Raw genomic sequence first — 25,842 nt, 5'->3', positions numbered from 1 at the left:
CGATACAAGCATAGACAATCTTATCTGCATAGAAGCTGTCGCCGAGCATACGTGAGGTACCGAAATTTCCAAGAAGTTTACATGTACCCCACAGTTTCAACATCCGTTCGTTCAAACGTGAATAATCTTGCTACAAGAACAAGAGTAACGAAGCAAACCACGAGGGTTAAATTACGCTCGTAGCTCCACTGAATTTACCGGCCGGTGCGAATTAACCCGGACCACGTAGAATTTAGAGAGGATTTTTTATTTGCTATCGAAAGGTAAGGTGTTTCTCTATTTATATTTTTAGAAAATAAACTTTTTTATTTACCATTAATTCTATTTTTTATTTTTTTCTCAACATTGTCATCCATTTAATATATAAAAAAGACATATTTGTCTTTAGGAGGAAATATCTACTGCAATCTAGTCATCTCATTATTTTCATATATGTATTTTTCTACAATATGAAACACAATAAATACGCATGTTAAAATTATCTACACAAAATTTTCTATAACTTTAGTATTAAAAAAATAACTCTGGATTTTGCTATATCTAATTATAGTCACAAATATAACCATGCAGCTCCTCTTATGATCAGCAAATAATACAACTTCAAAAATTTATATCTCATGATCTATTCATCCAAATTCAACGTAAAAAATCCTAAAAAACATAAATAAATTTTCTACAACTCTCTAGTACATCACATTCTAGGATTCATCATTTAAAGAGCACACATGAGACCACCATCTTTCTTTCTAGATCAAATGGATAAACAATGATGAGGAAGAAATAAAAAAATTGGGAGCAGTATCAAATAAGAAAGTTCATTTTGTGAGATGGTAAATAGAAAATTAGTTTCATCCTACGTTCAGAAATATTAGATGTATTTTATTTGAGAAAAATCAAACTTTGTATACTTTAACTAACATTGAATCAAATTATAATAATATCTAATATATAAAAATTATACAACTAGATTCATAATTTAAAATAATTTCACACTATATAAGTTATGTAATTATAAATCATATATTTTATGAGAAAATCTTAATTAAAATCTAGTTTTAAAGACCGCGTAAAAAATTAACTTACTATTTCTGAATCGCTTAGGACAGCAAATAAGAAATTTTGTCCGAATTCATGTAGGCGAGTGGTGATGTCACCATCTAACATGCGACTCGGCCCGCGCAGCAACCACGCCGGCGCAGCGCACCGCACCATGCGGCGGACGTGGGCCCCGTGATGCGATCCGGAACGAAGCTTCCGCGAAGGAGGCAACGGTTCTGCCTCCTCAAAAAACCGCCATCTCTATCTCTCTCTCTCCCACCTGCCAACACAGCAGCAATCCCATCACCATGTCCCCGCCAGATCCGATCGAGCCCGTCCCGCCGATGGATTCCGCGCTCCCCGCCGCTGTCGTCGCCACTATCCTATCCCGCCTCGACGTCCGCTCCCTCCTCCTCGCCGCCGCCGCCTGCCGCGGCCTCCGCACCTGCGCTTCCCACGCGCTCGCCTTCCTCCCCTCCTTCCACCTCCTCGTCCGTGCCCTCCCACCCGCGCGCGCCCTTACTTTTGCTTCCCCGCGTCACTGAGACTAACGCGCATCTCGTTTCGGTGGTTTTGGTGATTGAAGGAGGTGGCCCTGACGCACGGCCTGCTACGCCCGCTGCTGCCGCCGAACCCGAGCCTGCGGAGCCTACGGCTGGACTGCGCGCGCCTCGAGGACGCCGCCATCGGCTGCCTCGCGCGCCCCGGCCTGCACGAGCTCCTCCTCCTCAACTGCGAGAACATAAGCGGCCGCCTGCTCTGCGAGCTCGGCACCACCTGCAGAGATCTCGGGTACTTTATACCTGTTAATTTTCGCTACGGCATATACAAATCCGTTTGCCATCTGAGGCTTGCTTATGTGAAATGTAATGCACCAAACTGTTTGCTTGTATTGCATCGTTCTGTTCGGTTCAGTACTTCAGTTGTACGGTATGATATTATGATACTGAATTGCACATTTCTTACGGATGTAGGGCGCTTTCTCTCAACTCTCTTGGTGAGCGTAGGGGTCTAGTGGTAAAATTCTCTGATCTACAGGAATTACTCACTGGATGTTCTCAGTTGGAGGTAAGTCAGAACTGGTTCAATTTCGGTCACTGGTGTGGCAACTGATCAGTTTTGGTGATTGATTGAGGAAACAATCAGGTCAACTGCTAGCGTTTAGTTGTCTAATTAGCTGACTTCAATCATATGTTAGCTTTCTGGAGCCCATCCTCATTATGTTTACGTGAATTACTGATGAGAAACTGTTATGCAAACTGTACTTTGAAAGTTTGAATAGCTTTACTGATCTAGAATTAGTCTGACATTTTCTTTTTTTCCTTTTCAGTCTCTCAGATTGGCACTTGATTTCTCAACTTTTGATGACCCCAATTTCGGTCATGTGTGGGCATCTGCTTCCGAAAGGCTATCATCTCTTGAGATTGGTTATATTCCAATGACAATGTTACTTGAGCTTCTGACAGCAGTTATGGAATCACAACAGTGCATGGATTATGTCAAGGCACCAGTTTTCTTTCCTAGCCTCCAAAAGTTATGCCTCGCTGTGGATTTCATAACCGATCATTTGATTTGCTCCATATCAGCTGCTCTTCCATCATTGACACATCTGGACCTGCAGGATGCACCTATTATAGAGCCTTCATCGTCATCAGATCTCACCAATGCTGGTCTTCAGCAAATCAATCCGCATGGTAAGCTCAAGCATATTTCGTTGATGCGAAGTCAGGAGTTCTTAGTAACATCCTTCCGGCGAGTAAATGATCTGGGAATCCTGCTAATGGCTGACAAGTGCTCAAATCTTGAGAGTGTCTGTCTTGGTGGTTTCTCCCGTGTTACAGACACCGGTTTCAGGGCTATCATTCACTCTTGTTCAGGTCTTCATAAGCTTAGGGTGTCTCATGGAAGCCACCTAACTGATCTTGTTTTCCATGACATTATAGCTACTTCTCTTTGCTTAACACATGTGAGTCTGAGGTGGTGCAAACTCCTTACTGATGTTGGGATTGAGAGATTATCATTCAACAAGGATCTCAATGTACTGGATCTTAGGGACTGCCGCAGTTTGGGTGATGAAGCTGTAAGAGCTCTGAGCTGCCTTCCCAAGTTGCAGATATTGACATTGGATGGTACTGATATTAGTGACCAAGCATTGAAGTATCTGGGCCGTGGAACATGTCCTCTAACTTCATTGTCTCTGAGGGGTTGCCGGAAGCTAACAAATGATTGTATTCCCTTGTTATTTGCTGGTTCTGTTAAACAGAGCTTACAGGTGTTGGATCTCTCAAGAATTCCAAGTGTCACAGATGATGGTATCATGTTGTTAGCAAGGAGTCGAACTCCTCTTATTGAACTCCGAATGCGAGAAAATCCGAAAATTGGTGATACCTCTGTGATGGCTCTTGCATCCATGCAATTTGATGGTGGAACTTACGGCAGCAGCTTGCAGCTGCTGGATCTTTACGACTGTGGTGGGATTACACCACTTGCAACCCGATGGTTCAAGAAACCTTACTTCCCGAGATTGCGGTGGCTGGGAATAACAGGTAGTTTGAATAGGGTTATGGCAGATGCCCTGGCTCGAAGCCGCCCTTTCTTACATATGGCGTGTCGTGGTGAAGAATTAGGCACTGTGCTCTGGGACACGTCCTCTGACTGGTATCGGCACAATGATGACGATCTTGATGAGCTTGAGCAGTGGCTTTTGGATGGCGAACCTATATCAGATGATGACGCCATCATGGAAGAATGAGGAAACAGTTTGGTAAACTGTTGTCATGTGCTATGGTTGCTTACCCAAAAATGATCACCGAGCTCCAACCAGCCATGTGTCTATCTGTGTAGCAGCCGTTAAGATATCGTCGTCTTGTACCTTTCTTCTGGTGGCCGTTCCGTGTGCGCATGGCAACCTGACGTTATGTGTGTTGTATTCAAATTCCGTATATTTTATATGGAGATATTTGCTTTATCACTTCTTGATGTGGTTTCTGCATACCCTTATTTCAGTTGTCAGGTCTCTCTGCCTTGCAGATTTTGCCCTGGTCAAGTTATTTCGTGACCTTGCCTCATGAGATACGTGTTGGTCGTTCTAATAGTAAAGCTAATGTTCTGTTTTATCCATTTGACATATTTACTCGTACGCTAACTATTTTCGACCGGTTATCTTTCAAGGTGTACTCCCTCCCTTAAAAAATGTAAGGTGTATTTTGTTTTTAAAAAAAATCAAACTTCATAAGTTTTGATGGATAATTAGTGAAACTAAATACATATTTAGTATACAAATTTTGTTTTAATAAATTTGTATTTCAATGTACTTTTAATATGATGCTTACTTTATAGCAATTGACATCATATTATAAGTGAAATTAATAGTTAAACTTTACTTGATATTTTTTTTACAAATAAAATACGTCTTACATTCTTGGAGTGAGTATGCACTGCCCTAATGCTGACCTATTCGGTACGTGATCCATAGGTCTGCTCGAAGTTGTTTCGCTTTGGTAAAATGGCGGGGTCCTCCTCACGTCACCTCCAATTCTTTGTGTCTGCTCCATAGTCTAACAAGACAAGGAGAAAGCCTTGGACAGGAAAAAAATACAAATTTATATAATATATTTGAGCGTATTTACCGAAATAGATAATATTTTTCTATATTTACGAATCTAGTATCTATCTTCAGCACATGATATGTTAAAAATGGATTTTCGCCGTGTGCCGAATACACTGTATTTGGCAAAGGTACGCCGAATACAGGGAAGTTGTATTCGGCACATTGTGTGCCGAAAATCACATGTATTTAGCACACTGTGTGCCGAAAATCACATATATTCAGCACACCGTATGCCAAAATACCTGATTTTTTTATATAATTGGCAACTTTCAACTAAATTTGAAACGAGTTGTTAATTTAACTGTCATTTTATCTCGGTGAGTTAGCACTTTATTTTATGTACCGGTGTGTTGTTATTTCATATAATTAGTAACTTTCAACAAAATTAGAAATTATTTGCTAATTTAACTGTACATTTTAAAATGCATGAGAAAGAAAGCATATAGTCTCTAAGGCGGCGAGCAATCGTAACACTTAGGTATGTTTGAACATGCACAACATTAACCCTTGTATCATTGATCATCTCAAGATGACGGCGAAAAGTGACGACATACATTAGCGAAAGAATGTCAGTTGTGCTAGTTAAGGATATCAGAGTAAGATGGTTGTCGTCTCCGAGGTGTTGGTTGGAAGTTAGGAGGGCGGGTACGAGGAAATCCAACATCAACTTCACGATCATCCGGAGATGGAGGCCTCGGAGGGAGGGGTCGAGGTGGCATGAAATCGTCGTCGTCTTGAGGTATCACGGTACGAGCACGTCTTATTTCGTTGTTGGTTGGACACCATGTCGATGTGGTGTGTGAACGTCCTCTTATAGTGTTCGTTGAACCTTCTCCTGTATGGCTGGTAGAACGTCGAGGCATTGGTGGCATGAAATCATCATCAGCTTTTGTACCCCTTAGGTTCGCTAATCTTCGTCGCATTCTACGCGAACTAGGTATCACCCCCCCCCCCCGCCGAAGAGCATATGCATTGCCAAGAAGTGTGGGATTTCTTTGTTGATTAACTCTGCGTTTTCTGGGAACGTCTAACGCAGAAGAGAAGTATTCGAATCAATAGCAATAAGATAAGTATGGTGACCAAATAGACAATGACGAACCTGTATGTGGGATGCATACTGGTCAGGCAACATCACTATTCTTCTTTGCCTCATACAGAAACCCAGCACAAAAGGATGATCGGTTAGTTTGCACACCCTGAGATATATTTGGCGGCGCTCATGGAAGAGAGTCCTAAGGTCGTCGGTTGTTACATGTAGGAGTAGAACGATGAACGCAGTACATGGCTGTCTTGCATGCAATTTAGACACAGCTTGGATTAGATTGCTCTTATTGAAAGCATCATCCTTCCCTCCATGCACAACCTGCAAGGAGGCATTTAATGCTATATCGATCGTTGTAGGTGTCCATAGGTAGCCAATATTAGAATATCCCGTCATATAGGTATTGATCTTTGACTGCAATATTTTTACTCTGCACCAAAGTACGAATCGCTGGTTATTTAATACACATTAAACATGTATGAAATATCTTAAATGATATATACAAATACTTAATAAGTTACTCATAAATAAGTTATGCGTCTTAATTAGTTAACAAAGATTATGTAAATTAAATGTAATTACCTGAACACTGCAGTGTATTGTACAGTATAGATGAGTACATAATATAATAAATAACACATAGTACAGATAAGTACACAAAATAGATGAGTACACAATATATTACATTGGCTCATTAACGACGCCGACGCCATATATTGCAGTGTTCAGGTAATTACATTTAATTTATATAATCTTTATCAACTAATTAGGACGCATAACTTATTTATGAGTAACTTATTAAGTATTTGTATATATCATTTACGATATTTCATATATGTTTAATGTGTATTAAATAACCAGCGATTTGTGCTTTGGTGCAGAGCAAAAATGTTGCAGTAAAAAATCAATACCTATATGACGGGATATTCTAGTACTGGCTACCTATGAACACCTACAACGATTGATATAGCATTAAATGCCTACTTGCAGGTTGTGCATGGAGGGAATGATGATCCCTTCAATGAGAGCAACCTAATCTAAGCTGTGTCTAAATTACATGCAAGACCGCCATATTCTACGTTCATCGTTCCGTTCCTACATTTAACAACCGACGACCTTAGGGTCCTTTTGCATGAGCGCCGCTAAATATACCTCAGGGTATGCAAACTAGCCGACTATCCTTCTGTGCTGAGTTTCTGTACGAGGCAAAGAAAGATAGCGATGTTTTCTGACCAGTATGCATCCCACATACAGGTTCATCATTGTCTATTTGGTCACCATACTTATTTTATTACTATTGATTCGAATGCCACTCTTCTGCATTAGGCATTCCCAGAAGACACAGAGTTCATCAACAAAGAAATCCCACACTTCTTGGCAATGCATATGCTCTTCGACGGGGGTGTGATACCTGGTTCGCGTAGAAGTCGACAAAGATCAGCGAACCTAAAGGGTACAAGAGCTGATGATGATTTCATGCCACTAATGCCCCGACGTTCCACCAGCCATACAGGAGAAGGTTCAATAAACACTACAAGAGGACGTTTACATAGCACATCGACATGGTGTCAACTAACAACGAAATAGGACGTGCTCATACCGTGATACCTCAAGACAAAGACGATGACAATTTCATCCACCTCGACCCCTCCCTCCGAGGCCTCTATCTCCGGAGGACCGTGATGACCGTGAAGATGATGTTGGATTTCCTTGTACCCGTCCTCTTAACTTCCAACCACCACCTCGAAGATGACAACCATATTACCCTGATAGTCTTGACTGGCACAACTGGCATTCTTTCGCTAATGTATGTCGTCACTTTCCGCCGTCATCTTAGGATGATCAATGATACAAGGTTAATATTGTGCATATTCAAACATACCTAAATATTAAGATTATCAGCCGCCTTAGAGACTATATGCTTTCTTTCTCATACATTTTTAAATGTACATTTAAATTAGCAAATAATTTCTAATTTTGTTGAAAGTTACTAATTATATGAAATAACAACACACCGGTACATAAAATGAAGTGCTAACTCACCGAGATAAAATGACAGTTAAATTAACAACTCGTTTCAAATTTAGTTGAAAGTTGCCAATTACATGAAATAACAAAATACCAGTATCAGATGACAGAAGCGAACCGATGCCGTCCACGACCATATTTGTCACATGCAAAAAAAAAATCAGGTATTTCGGCACACCGTGTGCTGAATACATGTGATTTTCGGCACATGGTGTCCCGAATACATGTGATTTTTAGCACACGGTGTGCCGAATATATGATGCTATATTCGTAAATACAGAAAAATATTATCTATTTCAGTAAATACGCTCAAGTATATTATATAAATTTGTATTTTTGTCGAATAAAGTGTAAAGCGAAAGGAATAAAGTGTGACACGACGTGACGTGACGACACACGGTGTAAAAAAAAGTAATTTTCGGCACACTGTGTGCCAAATACAGCACTGTTGGCCATATTCGGCACACGGTGTGCCGAATACAAATCAGTTGTTAAATTCGTAAATACAAAAAATTATTGTCTATTTCAGTAAATACGCTCAAGTATATTGTACAAATTCGTATTTTTCCTTCTGGATGGAATGCTACACTGCAACTGCAGCTCCAACTTAGGCAACCCTGCTAGAAGTGAATGCTATGCTATTGTTTTTTTTTCCTCATTTTTACATTAAACGCTGTTGGAATTGCTGATTGCTCAAATTTCAGCTCAACTCATGTATTTCAAACATGTCTCAAAAGAATTTATTTGCAGTTCTCTCCAGGGGCGGATTCAGGGCCCGTGCTGGGGGGCTGCAGCACGGGCCCAGCCCACGAAGCACAGAGAAATAAAGGAGAAAATTCAAATTTTTTTTAAAAATCCCTCTTACATAGCACGGACCCAGCCCAAAATGCTGAAGAGCAGAAGGCCCAGCACCCCTCCCTAACCTGGGCTGGATCCGCCACTGGTTCTCTCTCTCTATGCGCAGTTTGCCATGGAGACCAGATCCACTATGCCCTGCCCGGAGGATGCAAAAACCGACGGACAACGCAACATGTCACTGTGCGGTGGCATCTGACTATTCTCCGAGTCTCAAGTCTCAATCAGTGACAGTGAGTGTGCTAGTACCCTACCCTAACCCATCCACCCGCTCTTGGCGGCGAGGCGATGGCGACACCCGTGACGGTATACGGCCCGGTGATCGCACCGGCGGTGGCGTGCGTGGCGGCCTACCTCCTGGAGAAGGACGTGCGGTTCCAGCTCGAGCCGGTGGACATGTCCAAGGGCGTGCACAAGTCGCCGTCCTTCCTCGTAGCGTCGGACCCTAAATTTCATCGCTAGGTTTTCCGGACACTATTAAATTTCGAATCTAATACACAAATAATTTTTTACCAAAAGTATAATATATATATATATATATATATTAAAATAAGTTAAAATATGAAAATATGAAATGAAGTCATATAAATAGAATGTTACAATACTTGGTTTAGGATTCTACTTTATGATTTCTAATAGATATAAAAGTCTCGATTATGTCATTCTCATTTGTCGTAGAAAAAAAATATTACACCTAATAAATATAATTAAACAATTATTTAATAACTTATCGTTCATACTATTTTTTAACTTATTCTTCACTAAGCTCAATACTAAAAATACTCTTTCAACACAACTCAGGAAGCACGAAGCACGTCTTCTTCAGTCAATTGGAAGCTTCTCCCTCTCTCCACCTGCTGCCTGTTACCCAATTGCAAACTCATATTATTTGTCTGACTCAATTATTCAAAAGGACAAAGAAATTGAATTATTAGTCAATCATACCTCTGAGGAACAGAATCTTTGAAGAAAGCTAAGCCTAATATCACAACACCAAGGTGACAGAGGGCTGAGATTGGGCTGCAAGTCATCACCCAAAGCTCAGTACAAGATAGTACGAGATTGCAACGAACAAACATACAGAAAATCAGGAATTTCTGGTAAAAGAGTATCAAAATTCTCATGCCTGAAGCTGATCTCTCTGGAAATGAGCACGAGAATAAGAACATGGATCCAAACCCGAACCAGAGTGCCGATTTCGCCACATTCCTCCACATCACCAACTCAACCATCCTTTCCCAGAGAGACGGGGCAGTCGTACATAGCAAGATGGGCTTTTGCTTATTTCTCATTTGTGATGATCCTAAAAATTTGTGGGCCAAAAGTCCGGCTAGTCACCCGGACTATCCCCCGAGTTCGCTCATGCTTCCTCAAGCTCCAGCCCTTCGGCCATGTCCCCGCCTTCAAGGACCACCTTACCACCGTCTTTGGTACCTCCATCTCCCATTTCTTCTACTGCTTCTCTTGGGGTTTGTGTACTGATTCATGTAATTAGTAACATCTAACTGTCCCTGCAGTTAATTATTTCAATTTTTTCACTACTGCAAGTTCCTTTCATCAATAAAGTTGTAAAATCTACAGATTTGCATGCATTGCATCAGTTCCTTGCTGATGCAGAAGTGCACATTTTGTTAAATCAGGATAAATTCTAGCTTTAACCTGGTATGCCTAATTGGCAGTAGAAAAGAAAGAAATCTAGATGGCTAATTTGTCGTTCATCTTTGGCAGGGTCAAGGGCTAATTGCCGCTACATATGCGATCAATACGCTGAACGTGGTAACCAGATCCTCCTTGGCAAGAAAGAAGATGGCGCAGTTGGCCGTGCTGCCATTGAACAATGGATAGAGGCTGAAGGCCAGAGCTTTAATCCACCGAGCTTGGCAATTATCTTCCAGCTTGCATTTGTGCCAATGATGGGCAGGGCCACTGACATGGCTATGGTTGAGCAGAATGAAGTGAAGCTCGCTAAGGTGCTTGACGTGTATGAGCAGCGGCTGGGGGAGAGCCAGTACTTTGCCGGTGATGAGTTCTCCTTGGCAGACCTTGTGCACTTGCCCAATGCACATTTTCTTGTGAACAGGACCAACAAGGCAGGGTTGATCACTGAAAGAAAGAATCTGGCTAGGTGGTGGGATGATGTCTCGGCACGTCCTGCGTGGAAGAAGGTTGTTGAGTTGCAGAACCAACCAAAGACCTCTTGAGTCTCCCTTATCTTCTGTTTGAGCGGCTTGTACTGGCAATTAGTTGCATTCATCTTGTTCTGCTATCCATATTTGTGGTATTGTTGATTCAATATATGGTTGAATCTGTTCCTCTGGTCCTTGAGTGATTCTATGTTTGTACAATTATCTTTAGTTGGTTTAGTCATATCCTTATTTGGTTTAGTCATTCAGATAGTGCAAATGCAGTAATTCAGGAGCTGGATTCCAAAGACTGATGATTCTATCCTCCCTGGTCTCCCTAACATGCAACTAGTGAATCAACATATTCTGTATCTATGCATTAGCAAAAATATGGTGCACTATTCTGTTACTTCGAGTGGGTTATTGTAGCTACCTATTTACATATAGTCCCAGATTTTCAGCTGATGTTGGAGTTGAGTGCCACATATGCAAGGTGGTGCAAGAGTGGAAATGTTGTGGTTTGTTTTCTAACCCAAGGTTTCTCTTAACTGACAGTGTTTGGGATAAGTGTTTGTGATTTCTGGCTTTCAGCATGGTTCTCCCACATAAACTCAGGGAAACTGCACTAGTTATGGACTCATGGAAAATTTAAGCCATGGTAATTGGACATTGATTCAGGAGTAATGCATAAAAAAATTTCTAAGAATTTACTGATACTTTAAATCTGCTATTGCTACAAGATGAAGCAGAAGCCAAATAGTGATTATTCGCGTTTATTGGAATGAATTGCAAATTCTCTCTCCCTTTTTGTTGGTTCAATGGATTTTCCCACTTCAGTTACTATCTCACATGGTACCATTATGAGTCATCTCATGTAGAAGAAAATTCAGCGATGAGGTTTTATGTTTTTACATGCATTAGTCCTGACAAAATTATTGTGTTCTTGTAACTGCTGAGATATCTGGTTAAAAGCCTAAGCACATGCATGTTGCTCTTTGTTCTATCTTAAAGTTTAAGCACGTGAAGACATGTCCTTTGTTCTTATCTTGCATCCATTTAACATTTGGATTCTATCTGACTCCATACCAAGGACACTGCTTTTGTCCAAAACCTTATTCTCATACCCTGACAGAAGTCACAAGATCTTCTTTACTTGATGCCAATCTTCTTGCTTATCTGAAGCCAATTCTCATAACTAATGGTCATAAACCTTCTATGCACTGTGCAGTCTCCCACATTCCTGTTCTATTGTATGTTTCACTGAAGTGCTGAAAGATTGTATTGAAAATAAATAAGACTCTTGCATGCCTTATTTGCTGGTAGAGACAATATGATTGTTGCAAGCAAGAATCCAGACCTTCCCCTTTCTCTTTACACTTTCCCTTTTCTGTTGTGTGAGGTAGCAAGGCAAGCATTTCATCTTTTTGTTTCTTTAAATACCTGTCAGTGAGACCTATTGTCATCATCCACCATTGCCATTTCACAGCTTGAGCAAGAGACCGAACAAATCAAAGGAAAGGATGGCAGCAGGCCTGCAAGTGTTTGGCCAACCGGCATCTACTGATGTTGCCAGGGTTCTGACATGCCTCTTTGAGAAGAATTTGGAATTTGAGCTTGTTCGCATCGATACATTTAAGACACAACACAAGCTTCCTGAGTTCATTAGGCTGCGGGTATGGTACTTCGATCAATTTTTTTCTTGTTTAGTTTTGAATTCTCAAATAAGTTCAAAGTTGCACTTACTTTATTTGTTCTTTGCAGGATCCAAATGGGCAAGTGACCTTCAAGCATGGTAACAAAACTTTCGTTGGTAAGGATACATGAATACACGTTGACTTATACAAATACACATTGACTGCATAACATTCTTTGTTTCATTTCCTTTTGAGTATTGAAAGGCGAACCTTTTTGTGCAGAATCAAGGGATATATGCCGGTACCTCTGTAACCAGTTTCCAAATGATGGAAACAAGACCCTTTATGGAGCTGGGGCTCTAGAACGGGCATCAATAGAACAATGGCTTCAAGCAGAAGCTCAAAACTTTGGCCCTCCCAGTTCTGCACTTGTCTTTCAGCTGGCATTTGTTCCACATCTTAGTCATCTGGGCATTCGTCAAGACCATGCTGTTATTGCTGAAAATGAGGATAAACTTAAGCAGATCCTCGATGTCTATGACGAAATACTCTCAACGAGTGAATACCTGGCTGGCGATGAGTTCACCCTGGCTGACCTTTCTCACCTTCCAAACTCACATTATATCGTGAATACTGAGAAAGGAAGGAAGCTCTTCACTAACAAGAAGAATGTGGCAAAGTGGTTTGACAAAATCTCAAAGCGTAAGACATGGGAGCAGGTAGTCAAGATGCAGACTGAGCATCCCGGTGCATTCGAGTAATGGCATAATTTGGTGAGCAACGAGTGCATCTTGAATGGCTTCATGGCTTGTGTCGGTCTGGCTTCTACAGTGCAATGTTCTTTAGTCATCCGTTGTTGTCACAGCCCCCAATACGTATTGTCGTGTCAACCAAAATAATATGAAGCCTTCTTGTGATGTATGCTCTATCCTTTTGTTTTTAAAACACATTCACCTCCATGTATTGTTTGGTGAATAATATTGTCCATTTGTCTTACATTTTGGTGAATGATGAAAGGTGTATTGTCTGTCTTCCCCATGTGCCATTTTGCCTTCAGACAGGAGCTTGATCTTTTATCTGTCGTATATTTATTGATATTGCACATCTGCAACTTAACTCTGAACTAATTTTAGCTAGTTTTAGTTTGCAAAGTTTGGTTGCATATTCGTGCATCACCTGTTATTTGGAGAAATGCAGTTGGAAGTGGGTTCCAACGTCCAACAATTGATACTTTTTTTACAGACCTTCTCCACGGCACGGTCTTCGTTGGAGAGCTGGAGGTGCGGGAGGGGGCTTGAACCCCTGTCGGCTCGGCTCCATCCGGAGTGTTGCCACCGAACTCCATGCTCGTCCGTGTCCAACAATTGATACTCTTTTCTTGTGTTGGAAAAATGAATTGCCTACTCCAACTCCCCACAATGTTAAGGGTCGATTTGATTTGATGCTGCAACATCGAGATTTCATGCTTTTGAGACGAATTCAAAGTACAAGAAGGCTTTGAACTCGAATGTACTTGCAAGTTATCAAACGACAGAAATCAGGGTATCCTCTCAACTAAAGCTATATCAGTTAACTTTTGCTGATGTTTCTGGAAAACTGAGGCCTCCAAATCATCCAAAAATTGCCGACTTGTGTGTCTTCTGTTCATTTGCTTGGGTTAACCGTGCTGACAACCGAACCAAGTCCTTGCAAAGAATAGGTTTTATTTTTGTTACAGAGTTCCTTTTTTTCGAAGTAAGGAGCTTTAGCGAAAGAAACTGAATAATCACTGCACAGCGAACGGGTTACTATACCTGAAAAGCTTATCCTCAAAGAAGGACGGAATTTGAAATCGGTTGCGCATCCTTCTCGCCTGGCATCTCGCACGCAGCGACCGGTCGGCCATTACTACCATCACAGCATCAAAGAAAGCTAAAAAAAAAGCTCAAACTTAACTCTTGTTCGTTCCTCTTCTTGAGACATTATAACTTCAGCTTTATCAGATCCATCCGTCTCTAGTGTCACTGTATCGATTACCTTTTGCCTGTCGGCACGCAAAGGCACCAAGCTAGAAACGTTTCTTGGAGAGATCAGATCGAGTTAAAAATCCCATATCTTACTAAACATTTTATTCAGAACCTAGCTGTCCGAAGATAGATCCACGACATTGTCGGACCCTTGTCCATTCCGGCTTTAGGCTAGAGAACATTTACAGTACACCATGATACTAGATGGTGGAGAGTATCATTGTTATGATCTAACCGTCCATTTTAGTAGGTATTATTGTAATTATCTTGATACCCTTATGGGTAATTACGTCATTGACTGACCGGACTTCGGACCTTCACCACCCATCATCGACCGATCGACGGAGGGTGGAAACCCTAATAAATGAAATGAACAGAATAAGTGAAAGCTTATCCGAAGAATAAACTAATATTTTGACCTTTCCTAATTAAACATATAATTTACAAATTTATCATAGTTTTTTATTTCCAATCCTACCCTTATGATACTCATGATACTCTTTAATGATACATATGATACTGATGGGCGATAGAGTATCATTGGGCCAATCTAAACCACCGGATGAGAAAAATGGACGACATGCACTCATTTAGGTGTACTGTAAAAGTCCTCTTAGGCTAATACCTGCAGATATGGGACCAACTCGAGTTTGTCCACCTAGACGCCGAGGAAGATCGGGTCATTTGGAAATGGACCCCCTCTGGTGAATACTCAGCACGCTCTACATATCTTCTAATGTCTCAAGGCTGCATTTTTCGGAGGAGCCAAGATGATGTGGAAGACATGGGCTCTGACTAAAGTGAAGTTATTTGCTTGGTTTGCACTTCATGACAGGCTATGGACTGCGGCTAGAAGGCAGCGACATGGTCTACAAAATGACAATTTGTGCATGCACTGCTTGCAGCTGTTGGAGACCACTAACCATCTCCTTTTGCACTGCAGTTTTGTGCATGTATTGTGGTGTGTGCTGGGCGTTCAGACCCCTCAGTCAGACACCTCAATCCTTGACTGGTGGAAAGAACTCCAGGAGAAGGTGGACAGTACTTGTAGGAGAGGTCTTGACTCCCTCACACTCCTAGTATGCTGGAGACTCTAGCTGTCGCGGAACAATATTATCTTCAACAACTATCGAGCTTCCCTAGACTCATTGGTGGCGCTAATCAAGGAGGACATCACCCGATGGTACAACACAGGCATTTCAAACCTCAACATACTAAGAAATTGGCTGCACACTTTAGGCTCTGCTAACTAGGGAGCATTTGCCATAGCTAGGTCAATTAAGTGTACTTGTAGTCTCCTATTTGTATGTTTTGGACCAAGTTTGGCTAAGATCGTTGTAAACCAAACTCTAATATCTTAATACAAAGATGTGTAGCTCTCATGCGTATTCAAGAGAAAAAAAACTAGCTTAGGAGTGTTCTCAGCTTGATTATATTACCTTGATATAATTGTCTGAGTTTAATAAAGCTTTATTTATTGAAAAGGTTGGATTAAAAGCCCTACTCAGTTATTCTTGTACCTCGACATAAGTCACTAGGTTCATCTTTACCGCCATTTCCGTATACCCAACCCTATGATCCTACAAGGATGACAAACCCCTTCTTTGCAATATCCAGTTCGATCTCTCAAATATCTTTCGTATCCGTCACCCCATTGTTAAAGGATCACTCCGGGAACACATGGGGGATCATTTTTGTAATCTCTTTTTCTTCCAACAGACATCATGTTTGCTCCAAGCAAGAATCCTGGCGTTCTTTATCTTTGAGAGCTTTCTCTTTTCCATGCCACCCTGTAATCCTCGGCAACAAGGCAAGCATATAATTCCTCTTTATAAGTAGCCATCGATGAATCCTGGTCTTCATCAGTGTCTCAATCACCTGCAGATCAAACACATTGCTTGCTCGCCGAGGAAGCAAATAACCGAGAACAGTTTGAGAAATGGCGGCAGGGTTGCAGGTGTTCGGACAGCCGGCATCCACCGACGTCGCGAGGGTCCTCACCTGCCTCTTCGAGAAGAACCTCGAGTTCGAGCTCGTCCGCATCGACACGTTCAAGAAGTCGCACAAGCTCCCTGAGTTCATCAAGCTACGTGTAAGTATCGATCCGTTCAGTTTATTTGGGTTGTCGGAAATCAGGTACAAAATTTTGAGCTCGTTTTGCTCTGCAGGATCCTACCGGGCAGGTGACTTTCAAGCATGGTGACAAAACTATTGTCGGTAAGAAACTGTCGACATGTATAATTTCTATTATTAAGCACCTGATGATGGATGCTTAATTGCTTGTTCACTCGATTAATAGGCAATGTTATTCTTGTCTCGTGGCAGATTCAAGGGCGATATGCCGTTACCTGTGCACCCGTTTTTCCGACGACGGCAACAAGAAGCTCTACGGCACGGGCTCGCTGGAGCGGGCGTCAATAGAACAGTGGCTCCAGGCCGAAGCTCAGAGCTTCGACGCTCCCAGCTCCGAGCTCGTCTTCCAGCTCGCGTTCGCGCCCCACCTGAAGGACGTCTATCCCGACGAGCGCCGCATCGAGGAGAACGAGAAGAAGCTCCAGAACATGCTCGGCGTCTACGACGAGATCCTGTCCAAGCAAAAGTTCCTGGCGGGCGACGAGTTCACCCTGGCCGACCTGTCCCACCTGCCCAACTCGCACTACATCGTCAGCTCCTCCGACAGGGGCAGGAAGCTGTTCACCTCCAAGAAGCACGTGGCCAAGTGGTACGAGGCCATCTCGAGCCGCGACTCGTGGAGGCAGGTGATGAAGATGCAGAGGGAGCACCCCGGTACGTTCGAGTGATCGATCCGTCGGTCGGCGGCGTGGTTTCTGCGGCGCGGCGAGTTCTTCGTCGGCGGCTTCGTCAGGCTTCGTACCGTGATGTCGTTGTCAAGTTCCTCGTATACGTACGTCGTCGTCCTGTCGGCTAAAATAATATGAAGCCTCCCTGCGGTGTCTCATGTCTTCCTTTCCCTACGCAATGTCTTTTCCGGGGTATTGTATTGATCAGCTCCTTTTGGTTGAATGAATAAATGTGTCCGAGCCTTTTTTGCTTGTTTGCAGTACATTTGGCTTCCGAAAATCTGAAGATTCAATTGAAAAGAGCATAAACGTCTCGCATGGTTTAGTATTCAGTGGTCTGATGTCGACACTACACAACTGTAAGATAGTGGCACTGTGACCAACGTTTCGGCAAAGAAAAATAAAAGCGACAATAACTAACTGTAATCACCTAACTAAGATGCACACCGTATCCAAACTAGCACTAAGGTCACTTCCAATGCTAGTTTTATAAATATTAATTAAATGTTCACATAAGGGAAAAAAAATGATGTGACAAGCAATTTAGGGATGACAGAGAAGGAGTTTGTTTCTTATAGAGAAACTAGCTCTTTGAGCAATCATATATGATTGTGATACAATAAATTGATTTTAGAAGACCTCAAGAAACCTGCAACGTATACACATGCATTAGAAGCTTGTTTATTAACATCAATTTATTACTCCATCAGACCGAGAATGACGACTAGAGGTGGGTTAATAGGCGTCTTGCCAATTTTTTGGAAACAGATGACCTTCTCCTTTTATCACCCAATGCACTAAAAAACCAATAGCAAAAATAAAATCGGACATAATCAAGTTGCTAAGAAAATATTCTGAAAAACACAGGGCTCTCATGTATGTATATGAAATTTAGGTTTCATTGAAACTCATCTCACGGGTCATCACTCTAAAATATAACAACTTGAGAAAAAAAACATTCAAAACAAAGAAAAGATCACTAGTAGAAGAAACTCTCCAAGTTGATAATCTAAAGGCAAGATAATTCAAGACCCACCTGTATACATATGTATATGAATTTTATGTCTCTAACAGTAAGAAGAACAACTTCTCAAGGTGAAAAAATTTCAGCTTAACAACCCGAACGAAAAACATAACGAAAAGAGAAACTTGTAAACTTGCAATGGAATCAATAGAGGGACACTAGAAGGAGGTGAATACAACCACAAGATTAAACATAAAATTTATTGCTTACAGAGGTTAACCCTACTTTAAGCGAATTAAAAAGATTCTTTTTCACGCAGCTCTCATATAATACATAAGCTAATCACTACTATTTCTCTCCTCTAAAACCCTAACACAAATCTCTCATATGAACAACTAAAGGGGCTCAACTATCCCTCACCATTTATTTATATCCTCGGTTCCTTTCACCCCTAAATTTTCTAGTTTGTTCCCAAAATACTCTTATCTTTAGTACACTCCTACCTATCATCAAGAATATTTTGGTCTATTTTCTTCTCCATCCATCGGACTATCGTGACGCCTTCATGACTTAGCTTCGTCTTGATGCAAGCTTCACGATGATATCACGTGCACTTTCATCCTTCCTACGGTTTTGAGGTCAAACCGCGAAATCCTTTGCATGCTTCTTAAAGTGTGATTCACTGCCACTTGCTTGATCTCAAGCAAGCATCCTGATGTCGGCACGTGTACTCTGTCTTGCAATCTTGACCGTTGTTAAGTCTCTCACTCTTGATCCCTCGGACCGTCTTGTCACTTGCACTGGCATCCCCTTCACCTGACTTTGTCAACACGTCTTCTTCACTCATATTATCACGCTTTGCTTTATCTCCACGTATACAGCTAGGATCACTCTTGACTCGCCTGACTCCCTCAACCGTCCGGCACCAAGCTCCCCGCTTAGCCCTGATCTTCCCGTCGTCGTTCGCCAAGTTACATCCATCACCTACACATCATGAGAAAAGTAAACATACATCTCAATAACATATAACTCAACCTATAGTTAGTCCAAATCGAGTTCCTTAGTTCAAAACACATCTAAAAAAATCGTGAATGTCGGATGATCCGGCGCACATTTCTTCTGATCACCGGACCATCCGGCGTGTGTAACTCAGCAGAGCCCTCCGTCCAGAATCCTCTCTGCAAGAAATAGTCCGGTGTGCATTTATGTCCATCGTTGGACCATCCGGTGTGTTCAAGTCTGCCAAAACCAGTTTGCAACCTATTTGCAAGAAATGCTCCAGTGTTCACTTCACCCCAACGCCGGACCATCCAGCGTGTACTTCAAGTTTTGCATCTGTCTTGAAATGATCTGGCGTGTACTCTATCTGAATGCCAGACCATCCAGCGTGTTCAACTTCTAGAGCGCCAGACCATCCTGCGTATACATTTTTCCTAGACTCAAAGACAAACACGCCAACTTGATTTTATCTGCAATTTTGGTTAGTCATGATCATAATAGCAGTATGTGTGTGTGTGTGTGTGTGTGTGTGTGTGTATGTGTGTGTGTTTGCAACCCTATAAATCAACAAACCAAATCCATAACCTTATCAATTACTCATCACAAATGAACAAAGACATATTTCAACTTGGTTTCTCATACTCTCTCTCTCTACTCTTAGGTATCACCTAAGAAACAAAGCATTGGGTGTGGCCTAATTAAGTCCTTAATCTTATGCTAATTGTCTCTATCTTCAACATGCTCAACTTTGGCGGCAATAACTCCTCTAAGTGTATGTGTATGCTCATGAGCTTTAGCACCCTCAAATGGCTGGGGGGGGGGGGGTGGTTCTATTTATAGCCCCAACTTTTAAAACTAGCTGTTGCCTCTCGGGCCTAAAAAATTATAAACATCGGATGATCCGGTGAGCATACTTTTCTTAGTACTGGAACATCTGATGAGTGCAACAAAAACTAGCTGTTGGAGTTCATTGTCAAGTCATCGGATCATCCGATGGTCTTCAATCTTCATCACTAAAACATCCGGTGAGCATATCTCACCAACTCTAAGCCGAGTAACCTCTCTACATAAACCTTCTAGTGAATCCTCTGGTGTGCTTATTGGAACATATGATGAGTGTATTGTTCATCTTCTGGTGAGAATATCAGATCATCCAATAAGTGTTGGTGTCTAGACTTCTTCACTTCATCCCTCTTTGAAAACTTGTTTCAGTGTAACCTTCTGGTGCACATCAAAACTTTCGATGAACCTTCAAGTTTTCACATCAGATCATTCAATGAGTATAATGCGACATAGACTTTATACAATTCAATCTAACTTTATCCCAGCTTCAATGGCTTTTCTTCCTTAATATCTTAGGTCATTTTCTAGTGTATTAGGGCTAGCTAATCCTAGTGCGCATCACTACTAGGTAACTAACATAATGACACTAAATTAAGCTACTAAATTCAAATCCCTATTTGTAGTATGACCAAAGAAAATAAACTTATCTATATACGTGATACTATCAACATCATGATCACTTGTCTAAACAATAGGTCATATATGTTTATATAACTCTTCTTTGACCTTGAATTGCAACTTCTTTGAGGTGTTTGATACCCCACGCACATCACATAGCATCGATAAGACTAAACATTACATACTCATAAACTAAGTTAGTTCTATTGACTATGTTGATATTTATTATGAAAACATACTAACCTTATGCAAGGATCATTGATCTTTCAAAGAGTAAATCCTTTATCAAAAACTTAACGATAACACTGAACTTTTTTTTAAAAAAACTAAATAATTTCACTTGATATCAGAGATACTAAGAGGAATGCTCTATGCGGGGGTTAGGCGAATTGCCTCTTGCCTCCTGCCTAGTAACTGGGATTGTTTGTGTCTCATGTCATGATTTCTGTACTTACCTATCCGAGCACGTTTACAACTTAGCACATATGGTAACATTACCGAAAGTGCAGTACTTTTCTCTTGCTATACAAAAATAAGACATGATACTGTTAGACGACACGTCGCCCTGTCGTCTCGGTCTTCTTCTGCCGTCCCGGACTCCTCCAGCGCCTGCGTGCCAGACGCGCTACACGAGAGCATCACCGCGTCTACGATGGACCCGCCAGGCAACCCTCTACACGGCAACAGCCTTTTCACGTTATTTGTTTCTATCTCTACGTGCATGTAATCTTTGAGTTCGTTTCCTTTTCGGTTGCTACCGTGTAAACTCTATATATGCCAATGCCTGGCCAATGAATCGATTATCGCGTGATTCAACAAACGCTTTCAGATACTTCATACTAGTAAACAACTGGTACACAGATCAAGCCTCAAACCAGCTAGCAGCCTAGTAGCTCTTTTCTGAACTTTTCCTTTTCTTTTTCTTTCCTGCCTTCAATAGTTAAATCTTCAGATCTTGATCAATTCTCACTATATTTTTCTTTGAGAGGAATTCCCACTCTTTTTAAAGTAGATAATATGTGCCGTTCTTTGATGAACACACTCACTGGTATCCAGGCCATCTTGGAGCAGACGTAAGCCTTCTCTTTCCCTTTAATTAGCATCCAACGCTTTGCTCTTTATCTCCTTTTCCCTTTGTTTCTTTTTCTATCTCTAGAGTTACCTATTGGGAAGCAAGGCATTTTGCGCTACTCACTTTGGCAAGTATATAAATAAGCACACCCCAAGCAATCCAAGCGGCGCGCACACACATTTGCATCCTTCCTGTTCCAGTTCAATTGCGAGCTCTGAGTTCTCCCTTCCACAGCCCACTGAAATGGCAAGCGTTAAGGTTTTCGGGTCACCCACCTCGGCGGAGGTCGCACGCGTGCTCATGTGCCTCTTCGAGAAGGATGTCGAGTTCCAGCTCATCCGCGTCGACGCGTACCGCGGCCCCAAGCGCATGCCCCAGTACCTCAAGCTCCAGGTATACATGCCATGCTAGTAGTTGACACTTGCACTCGTGCACATCGATGTTGTTCACTTCGCTGACTGACACCGGATCATGGCGCAGCCGCACGGCGAGGCGCTCACCTTTGAGGATGACAACATCACCCTCTCCGGTAAGCACGAGCACGGACGTTCATTTGTAGGTAAGCACTGCGCTGCATTGCTCTGTGAATCTTGAATTGTATACCGTGCGCGCGTGCAGAGTCGCGGGGGATCCTTCGTCACATTTCGCACAAGTACGCGAAGCAGGGCAACCCGGACCTGATCGGCACTGGCGCGCTGGAGCGCGCGTCCATCGAGCAGTGGCTGCAGACGGAGGCGCAGAGCTTCGACGCGCCCAGCGCCGAGATGGTCTTCAGCCTCGCCGTCCTGCCGCCCTCCCTGCCCAAGCAGAACGACAACGGCAACGGCAACAGTTTTAACGGCAAAGACGCTGCCGTGGTCAACGCGTCGACCAATCGCGTCGGCGCGGCTGCCGGGCCTGAGGCGGTGAACCAGTTGAGCGCGCACAAGGAGGAGGAGATGCTGAAGCTGTTCGAGCAGAGGAAGAAGGACCTGGAGAAGCTCCTGGACATATACGAGCAGCGGCTGGAGGAGGCGAACTACCTAGCCGGCGACAACTTCACCATCGCCGACCTGTCGCACCTGCCCAACGCCGACCGCCTCGCCTCCGACCCCCGCTCCCGCCGCATGTTCGAGTCGCGCAAGAACGTGAACAGGTGGTGGTACGACATCTCCAACCGCGATGCGTGGCAGTACGTGAAGACCCTGCAGCGCCCGCCGGCCGCCGAGGAGCACGGCAAGAAGAACCAGCAGCCGCACTAGCCGTCCGCCGAGGAGCAAGTACGCCAGGAGCCCAGGAACTATCAGGCGCCGTGCAGATTGCGAGTGAACTCGATCCCAAAAATTGCTTGATGTGTTTTCTGCTCTTAATTGTGTCCTTTTCAGATGCGTCGTCATGGCGTATTCTGAGTTCGTTGCAGTTTGCTGTTTTGAACTTTCGTGGTCTAGGGGTCTACAAGTCCATTCGGCTTCCGCTGGATGCATGCATCTTGTTCGTCGTGTAATAAAATGTAAGACCCTCCCTTTTTTTGGATGAAATTGAAGTTTCAGTGTCGTGTGAAATTCTTCTGAATTAGTATTTGTGTGGAACAATCTTCAGTTTCCCTTTTGATATACAGATCTCCATGTGATTTAGAACGTGGGAACGAATAGTGCACAGCCACAATCACTCAGGGGTCGTTACAAGATGCAATAGTTACATATTCTCGTAATAGAAAAAAAAAAACAAAATTAGAAAAGAAGGTGTGTGTGTGTGTGGGGGGGGGGGGACCAAGACAAAATACAGGGAAACAAACCCAGGCAAAGTTCAACAACAAAAGACATGGCAAATGTCTTACACAACACACATGCCAAACATTTTGTACCATATTTGCGCACGGCTCGTCCAAGGTGAAGTGTTTTGCAAATGAGTTCGATCAGCTCTGCAAGAGCTGCCCCTCCTTGGGCTTGGTCAGCATCTGCCTGGCGCGCACGCGCACTTGCAGCCGCACCATCGCCTGCATGCAGTGGATCGCCACCTCCGCCTGCCGCCGCACGTACGCGCCCCGTGCCACCGCCTGAAGCCTCACCAGGCTCCTCAGCGCCTTGAACGCCCGCCGCGCCTGCGAACAAACGGCACATTCAGTATACAATGAGTCGAAGCGAGTCATACACAAGGCAGAACGCACCAGGTGGCCTCTGAAGTACGCCTGGATGGTGACCGCGGCCACGTCCTCCCGGGAGAAGCCCTCCCTGCAGAGCAGCGCGTACTCGTCGTTGGAGCACGTATCCTCCGTCGCTGCCGCCTCCTCCACCTCCGCAAGGCGCGCATCGTAAACCTTGACGCCGTTGTTGTCGCCGCGGGCGCCCGTAAAGCGCGGTGTTGTCTGCGCCACCGCCTGGCGCGCGGAGCGGAACCAACGGCGCTGCCTGCCCAGCTTCGCGTCGCCCTGCGCGGGGACGCGGACGCAGCACGCGCGCTGCGGCCGCACGAGAGGCGTGGTAGGGGTTCGCGGCGTCCTTGTAGCGGCAGCGGCGGCCGCTCCCGCCGAAGCAGCTGCAGCCGCAGACGCTGGTGGGGCAGGGAAGTTGCAGACCTGCCTCCGGCGCGGCGTGCGAGAGCGGACGCCGCAGAGGCGCCTTGCCCTGGGCGTGCATGGCGTCCTCGGGGTGCGCGGCGTGCGCGCGCTGCTGCGGCCGCCGACGTCTCCGCTGCCGCAGCAGCTGGTGAGAGGTAGCCTCACGCTCAGGTCAGCGTTGGGACCGGATGGCTTGTGGTGAGGACCGATGCAGCATATGCACGCTGCGCTGCTGCGGCGGGTGTCGACGTCGGAGCGCTTGCCGCGGATCGGTGACACGAGACACCACAATCCCCTTGCTCTCGCCATGGCAGGTGTCGTTGTGGTGCAGCTCTATTCGTCTATGACTTGTGGCGATGGCCGCCTGGCCGGCGACGTGATGGCATTTATCGATCGGAGTGGGACTGTGGGAGTGGAGGGAGACGAAGTGATGTGCGCACCTGTAAGGCTGTGATGTCGGTAGGCTGGTTTTATAATTTTGTTTAGGGGGTTAGCGCGTGAGATTGGAGACAACTTGTGAGTTTTTGCCTAGTTTATTATCTGTGTTTTGCTGAAACAAGGATGAGAACGTGGCAGGATGGAAGGGATGAAGCATGCGTAGTACACGGCATAAGATAAGGTGTACTATGTGCAAAAACATGGAAGTAGCCTTCCTGAAATAAAATTTGAGCGCCATCAGCCCGTCATAAGGCTTCTTGTTACAAATCTTTTCTAGATACTAGATACACTAATACTCTTTGGAAGGTAGAAATTCCTGGTACCTTTTGTTATCTCCGAAGAACCATAAGACTCGAAAGAAAATGTGATGCTATGGAGAGAGGCTCCTTCTCAAAAAATAATAATAATAAAAAACCTGACATAGGCTAGTTATGTGCCATATGGAATATCGTGGTAAGATCAGACTTTGGAAAATAAGATAAATATGTTCCATGACACATTGAAAAACAAATAATTATGAGTTAAGCTAGAAGGAAGATAATTATAGGTGTGATGGACAATAGGATGGTACTAGCTAGATAGCACCAGACATTTGGTACAACGTGGCCTGATGCTTTATTTTAGCCCCACTTTAAAACACGTTAAGATATATAACAAAACACAAAGTCAACAGAAAATTAACAGCTAGGAATGACTAAATGACACACAATTGCAAAAAAAAGAGAGTTAAAAATGGCATATATGCTCATGCTGGCTATTGATGCTAGTATTGTTGTTTGTCTATTATATCTCCACTCTCGGCTCTTTGCAACCATTTGTGTTATTGGAATGCTCCATCTACAGTAAGATTGGACCCACATTGGTGCATATAGGCCGATTAACGGCCCAAATGTAGACCCATAGATCCATAAACGTCTATCAGGCCTGTTTAAGCCCATATATTGACAAATAGGGCTATGCCATGTAGCCCAACTGCTACAGTATATATATCAAGGATAACTAGAGGCTACTATGATAAAAACGTGAAGTGTTCACAGCTACCGGCCCTACCGATTGTCCGACCTTAGATCATCTCTAATCATATATATATATTTTTTATTTTCTTTCTGATTTTTTTTTCATTCTCATTCTCTTTATTTTTTCTCATCTTCAACAGCTTCCTTTCAAGGGAATCGTGAAGGGAAATGAGAGAGAATCTCGTTCTGAAGGAAATGATCTAAAAATCCTGTCGTGAA

At 43.3% G+C, this 25,842-nt stretch overlaps 6 protein-coding genes across 6 annotated transcripts; 5 read left to right on the top strand and 1 right to left on the bottom strand.

The window, feature by feature from the left end:
* The first annotated feature begins 1,251 nt into the window (after positions 1–1,251).
* On the top strand, positions 1,252–4,009 carry LOC133911527 (F-box/LRR-repeat protein 10-like). The gene is made up of 4 exons (XM_062353800.1): positions 1,252–1,529; positions 1,625–1,830; positions 2,013–2,106; positions 2,369–4,009. The coding sequence occupies exons 1-4, from the start codon at positions 1,347–1,349 to the stop codon at positions 3,788–3,790; spliced, it is 1,905 nt and encodes a 634-aa protein (XP_062209784.1). The 5' UTR covers positions 1,252–1,346; the 3' UTR covers positions 3,791–4,009.
* Positions 4,010–9,618: 5,609 nt separating this feature from the next.
* Positions 9,619–11,220, top strand: LOC133910872 (glutathione S-transferase F11-like). The gene is made up of 2 exons (XM_062353109.1): positions 9,619–10,003; positions 10,302–11,220. Exons 1-2 carry the CDS (start codon positions 9,721–9,723, stop codon positions 10,772–10,774), a joined length of 756 nt encoding a protein of 251 aa, XP_062209093.1. The 5' UTR covers positions 9,619–9,720; the 3' UTR covers positions 10,775–11,220.
* Positions 11,221–12,172: 952 nt separating this feature from the next.
* Positions 12,173–13,404, top strand: LOC133911526 (glutathione S-transferase F3-like). The gene is made up of 3 exons (XM_062353799.1): positions 12,173–12,369; positions 12,458–12,506; positions 12,613–13,404. Exons 1-3 carry the CDS (start codon positions 12,217–12,219, stop codon positions 13,089–13,091), a joined length of 681 nt encoding a protein of 226 aa, XP_062209783.1. The 5' UTR covers positions 12,173–12,216; the 3' UTR covers positions 13,092–13,404.
* A 2,781-nt stretch (positions 13,405–16,185) lies between these two features.
* On the top strand, positions 16,186–17,276 carry LOC133910871 (glutathione S-transferase F7-like). The gene is made up of 3 exons (XM_062353108.1): positions 16,186–16,428; positions 16,505–16,553; positions 16,662–17,276. The coding sequence occupies exons 1-3, from the start codon at positions 16,276–16,278 to the stop codon at positions 17,135–17,137; spliced, it is 678 nt and encodes a 225-aa protein (XP_062209092.1). The 5' UTR covers positions 16,186–16,275; the 3' UTR covers positions 17,138–17,276.
* Positions 17,277–21,784: 4,508 nt separating this feature from the next.
* Positions 21,785–23,149, top strand: LOC133910869 (glutathione S-transferase F11-like). The gene is made up of 3 exons (XM_062353107.1): positions 21,785–22,026; positions 22,114–22,162; positions 22,252–23,149. Exons 1-3 carry the CDS (start codon positions 21,877–21,879, stop codon positions 22,872–22,874), a joined length of 822 nt encoding a protein of 273 aa, XP_062209091.1. The 5' UTR covers positions 21,785–21,876; the 3' UTR covers positions 22,875–23,149.
* Positions 23,150–23,163: 14 nt separating this feature from the next.
* Positions 23,164–24,607, bottom strand: LOC133910868 (uncharacterized). The gene is made up of 2 exons (XM_062353106.1): positions 23,780–24,607; positions 23,164–23,713 (listed from the first exon to the last, which is right to left on the bottom strand). Exons 1-2 carry the CDS (start codon positions 24,476–24,478, stop codon positions 23,528–23,530), a joined length of 885 nt encoding a protein of 294 aa, XP_062209090.1. The 5' UTR covers positions 24,479–24,607; the 3' UTR covers positions 23,164–23,527.
* Between the last annotated feature and the right edge of the window lie 1,235 nt (positions 24,608–25,842).

This window comes from Phragmites australis, chromosome 3 (assembly GCF_958298935.1).
Source record: "Phragmites australis chromosome 3, lpPhrAust1.1, whole genome shotgun sequence".
NCBI classification, from domain to species: Eukaryota; Viridiplantae; Streptophyta; class Magnoliopsida; order Poales; family Poaceae; genus Phragmites; species Phragmites australis.
This window is presented reverse-complemented; position numbering and strand designations above follow the sequence as displayed.

What these genes read in the sequence shown, in the direction of transcription:
- LOC133910868 (XM_062353106.1), bottom strand. Translation starts at nt 24,478, where the DNA reads ATGGCGAGAGCAAGGGGATTGTGGTGTCTCGTGTCACCGATCCGCGGC. An exon ending in CGTACTTCAGAGGCCACCTG is followed by an intron (nt 23,714 to 23,779) that starts GTGCGTTCTGCC and finishes GTTTGTTCGCAG; the next exon opens with GCGCGGCGGGCGTTCAAGGC.
- LOC133911526 (XM_062353799.1), top strand. Translation starts at nt 12,217, where the DNA reads ATGGCAGCAGGCCTGCAAGTGTTTGGCCAACCGGCATCTACTGATGTT. An exon ending in CTGAGTTCATTAGGCTGCGG is followed by an intron (nt 12,370 to 12,457) that starts GTATGGTACTTC and finishes TGTTCTTTGCAG; the next exon opens with GATCCAAATGGGCAAGTGAC. An exon ending in TGGTAACAAAACTTTCGTTG is followed by an intron (nt 12,507 to 12,612) that starts GTAAGGATACAT and finishes CTTTTTGTGCAG; the next exon opens with AATCAAGGGATATATGCCGG.
- LOC133911527 (XM_062353800.1), top strand. Translation starts at nt 1,347, where the DNA reads ATGTCCCCGCCAGATCCGATCGAGCCCGTCCCGCCGATGGATTCCGCG. An exon ending in TCCCCTCCTTCCACCTCCTC is followed by an intron (nt 1,530 to 1,624) that starts GTCCGTGCCCTC and finishes TGGTGATTGAAG; the next exon opens with GAGGTGGCCCTGACGCACGG. An exon ending in ACCACCTGCAGAGATCTCGG is followed by an intron (nt 1,831 to 2,012) that starts GTACTTTATACC and finishes TTACGGATGTAG; the next exon opens with GGCGCTTTCTCTCAACTCTC.
- LOC133910871 (XM_062353108.1), top strand. Translation starts at nt 16,276, where the DNA reads ATGGCGGCAGGGTTGCAGGTGTTCGGACAGCCGGCATCCACCGACGTC. An exon ending in CTGAGTTCATCAAGCTACGT is followed by an intron (nt 16,429 to 16,504) that starts GTAAGTATCGAT and finishes TTTGCTCTGCAG; the next exon opens with GATCCTACCGGGCAGGTGAC. An exon ending in TGGTGACAAAACTATTGTCG is followed by an intron (nt 16,554 to 16,661) that starts GTAAGAAACTGT and finishes GTCTCGTGGCAG; the next exon opens with ATTCAAGGGCGATATGCCGT.
- LOC133910869 (XM_062353107.1), top strand. Translation starts at nt 21,877, where the DNA reads ATGGCAAGCGTTAAGGTTTTCGGGTCACCCACCTCGGCGGAGGTCGCA. An exon ending in CCCAGTACCTCAAGCTCCAG is followed by an intron (nt 22,027 to 22,113) that starts GTATACATGCCA and finishes ATCATGGCGCAG; the next exon opens with CCGCACGGCGAGGCGCTCAC. An exon ending in TGACAACATCACCCTCTCCG is followed by an intron (nt 22,163 to 22,251) that starts GTAAGCACGAGC and finishes GCGCGCGTGCAG; the next exon opens with AGTCGCGGGGGATCCTTCGT.
- LOC133910872 (XM_062353109.1), top strand. Translation starts at nt 9,721, where the DNA reads ATGAGCACGAGAATAAGAACATGGATCCAAACCCGAACCAGAGTGCCG. An exon ending in CCACCTTACCACCGTCTTTG is followed by an intron (nt 10,004 to 10,301) that starts GTACCTCCATCT and finishes CATCTTTGGCAG; the next exon opens with GGTCAAGGGCTAATTGCCGC.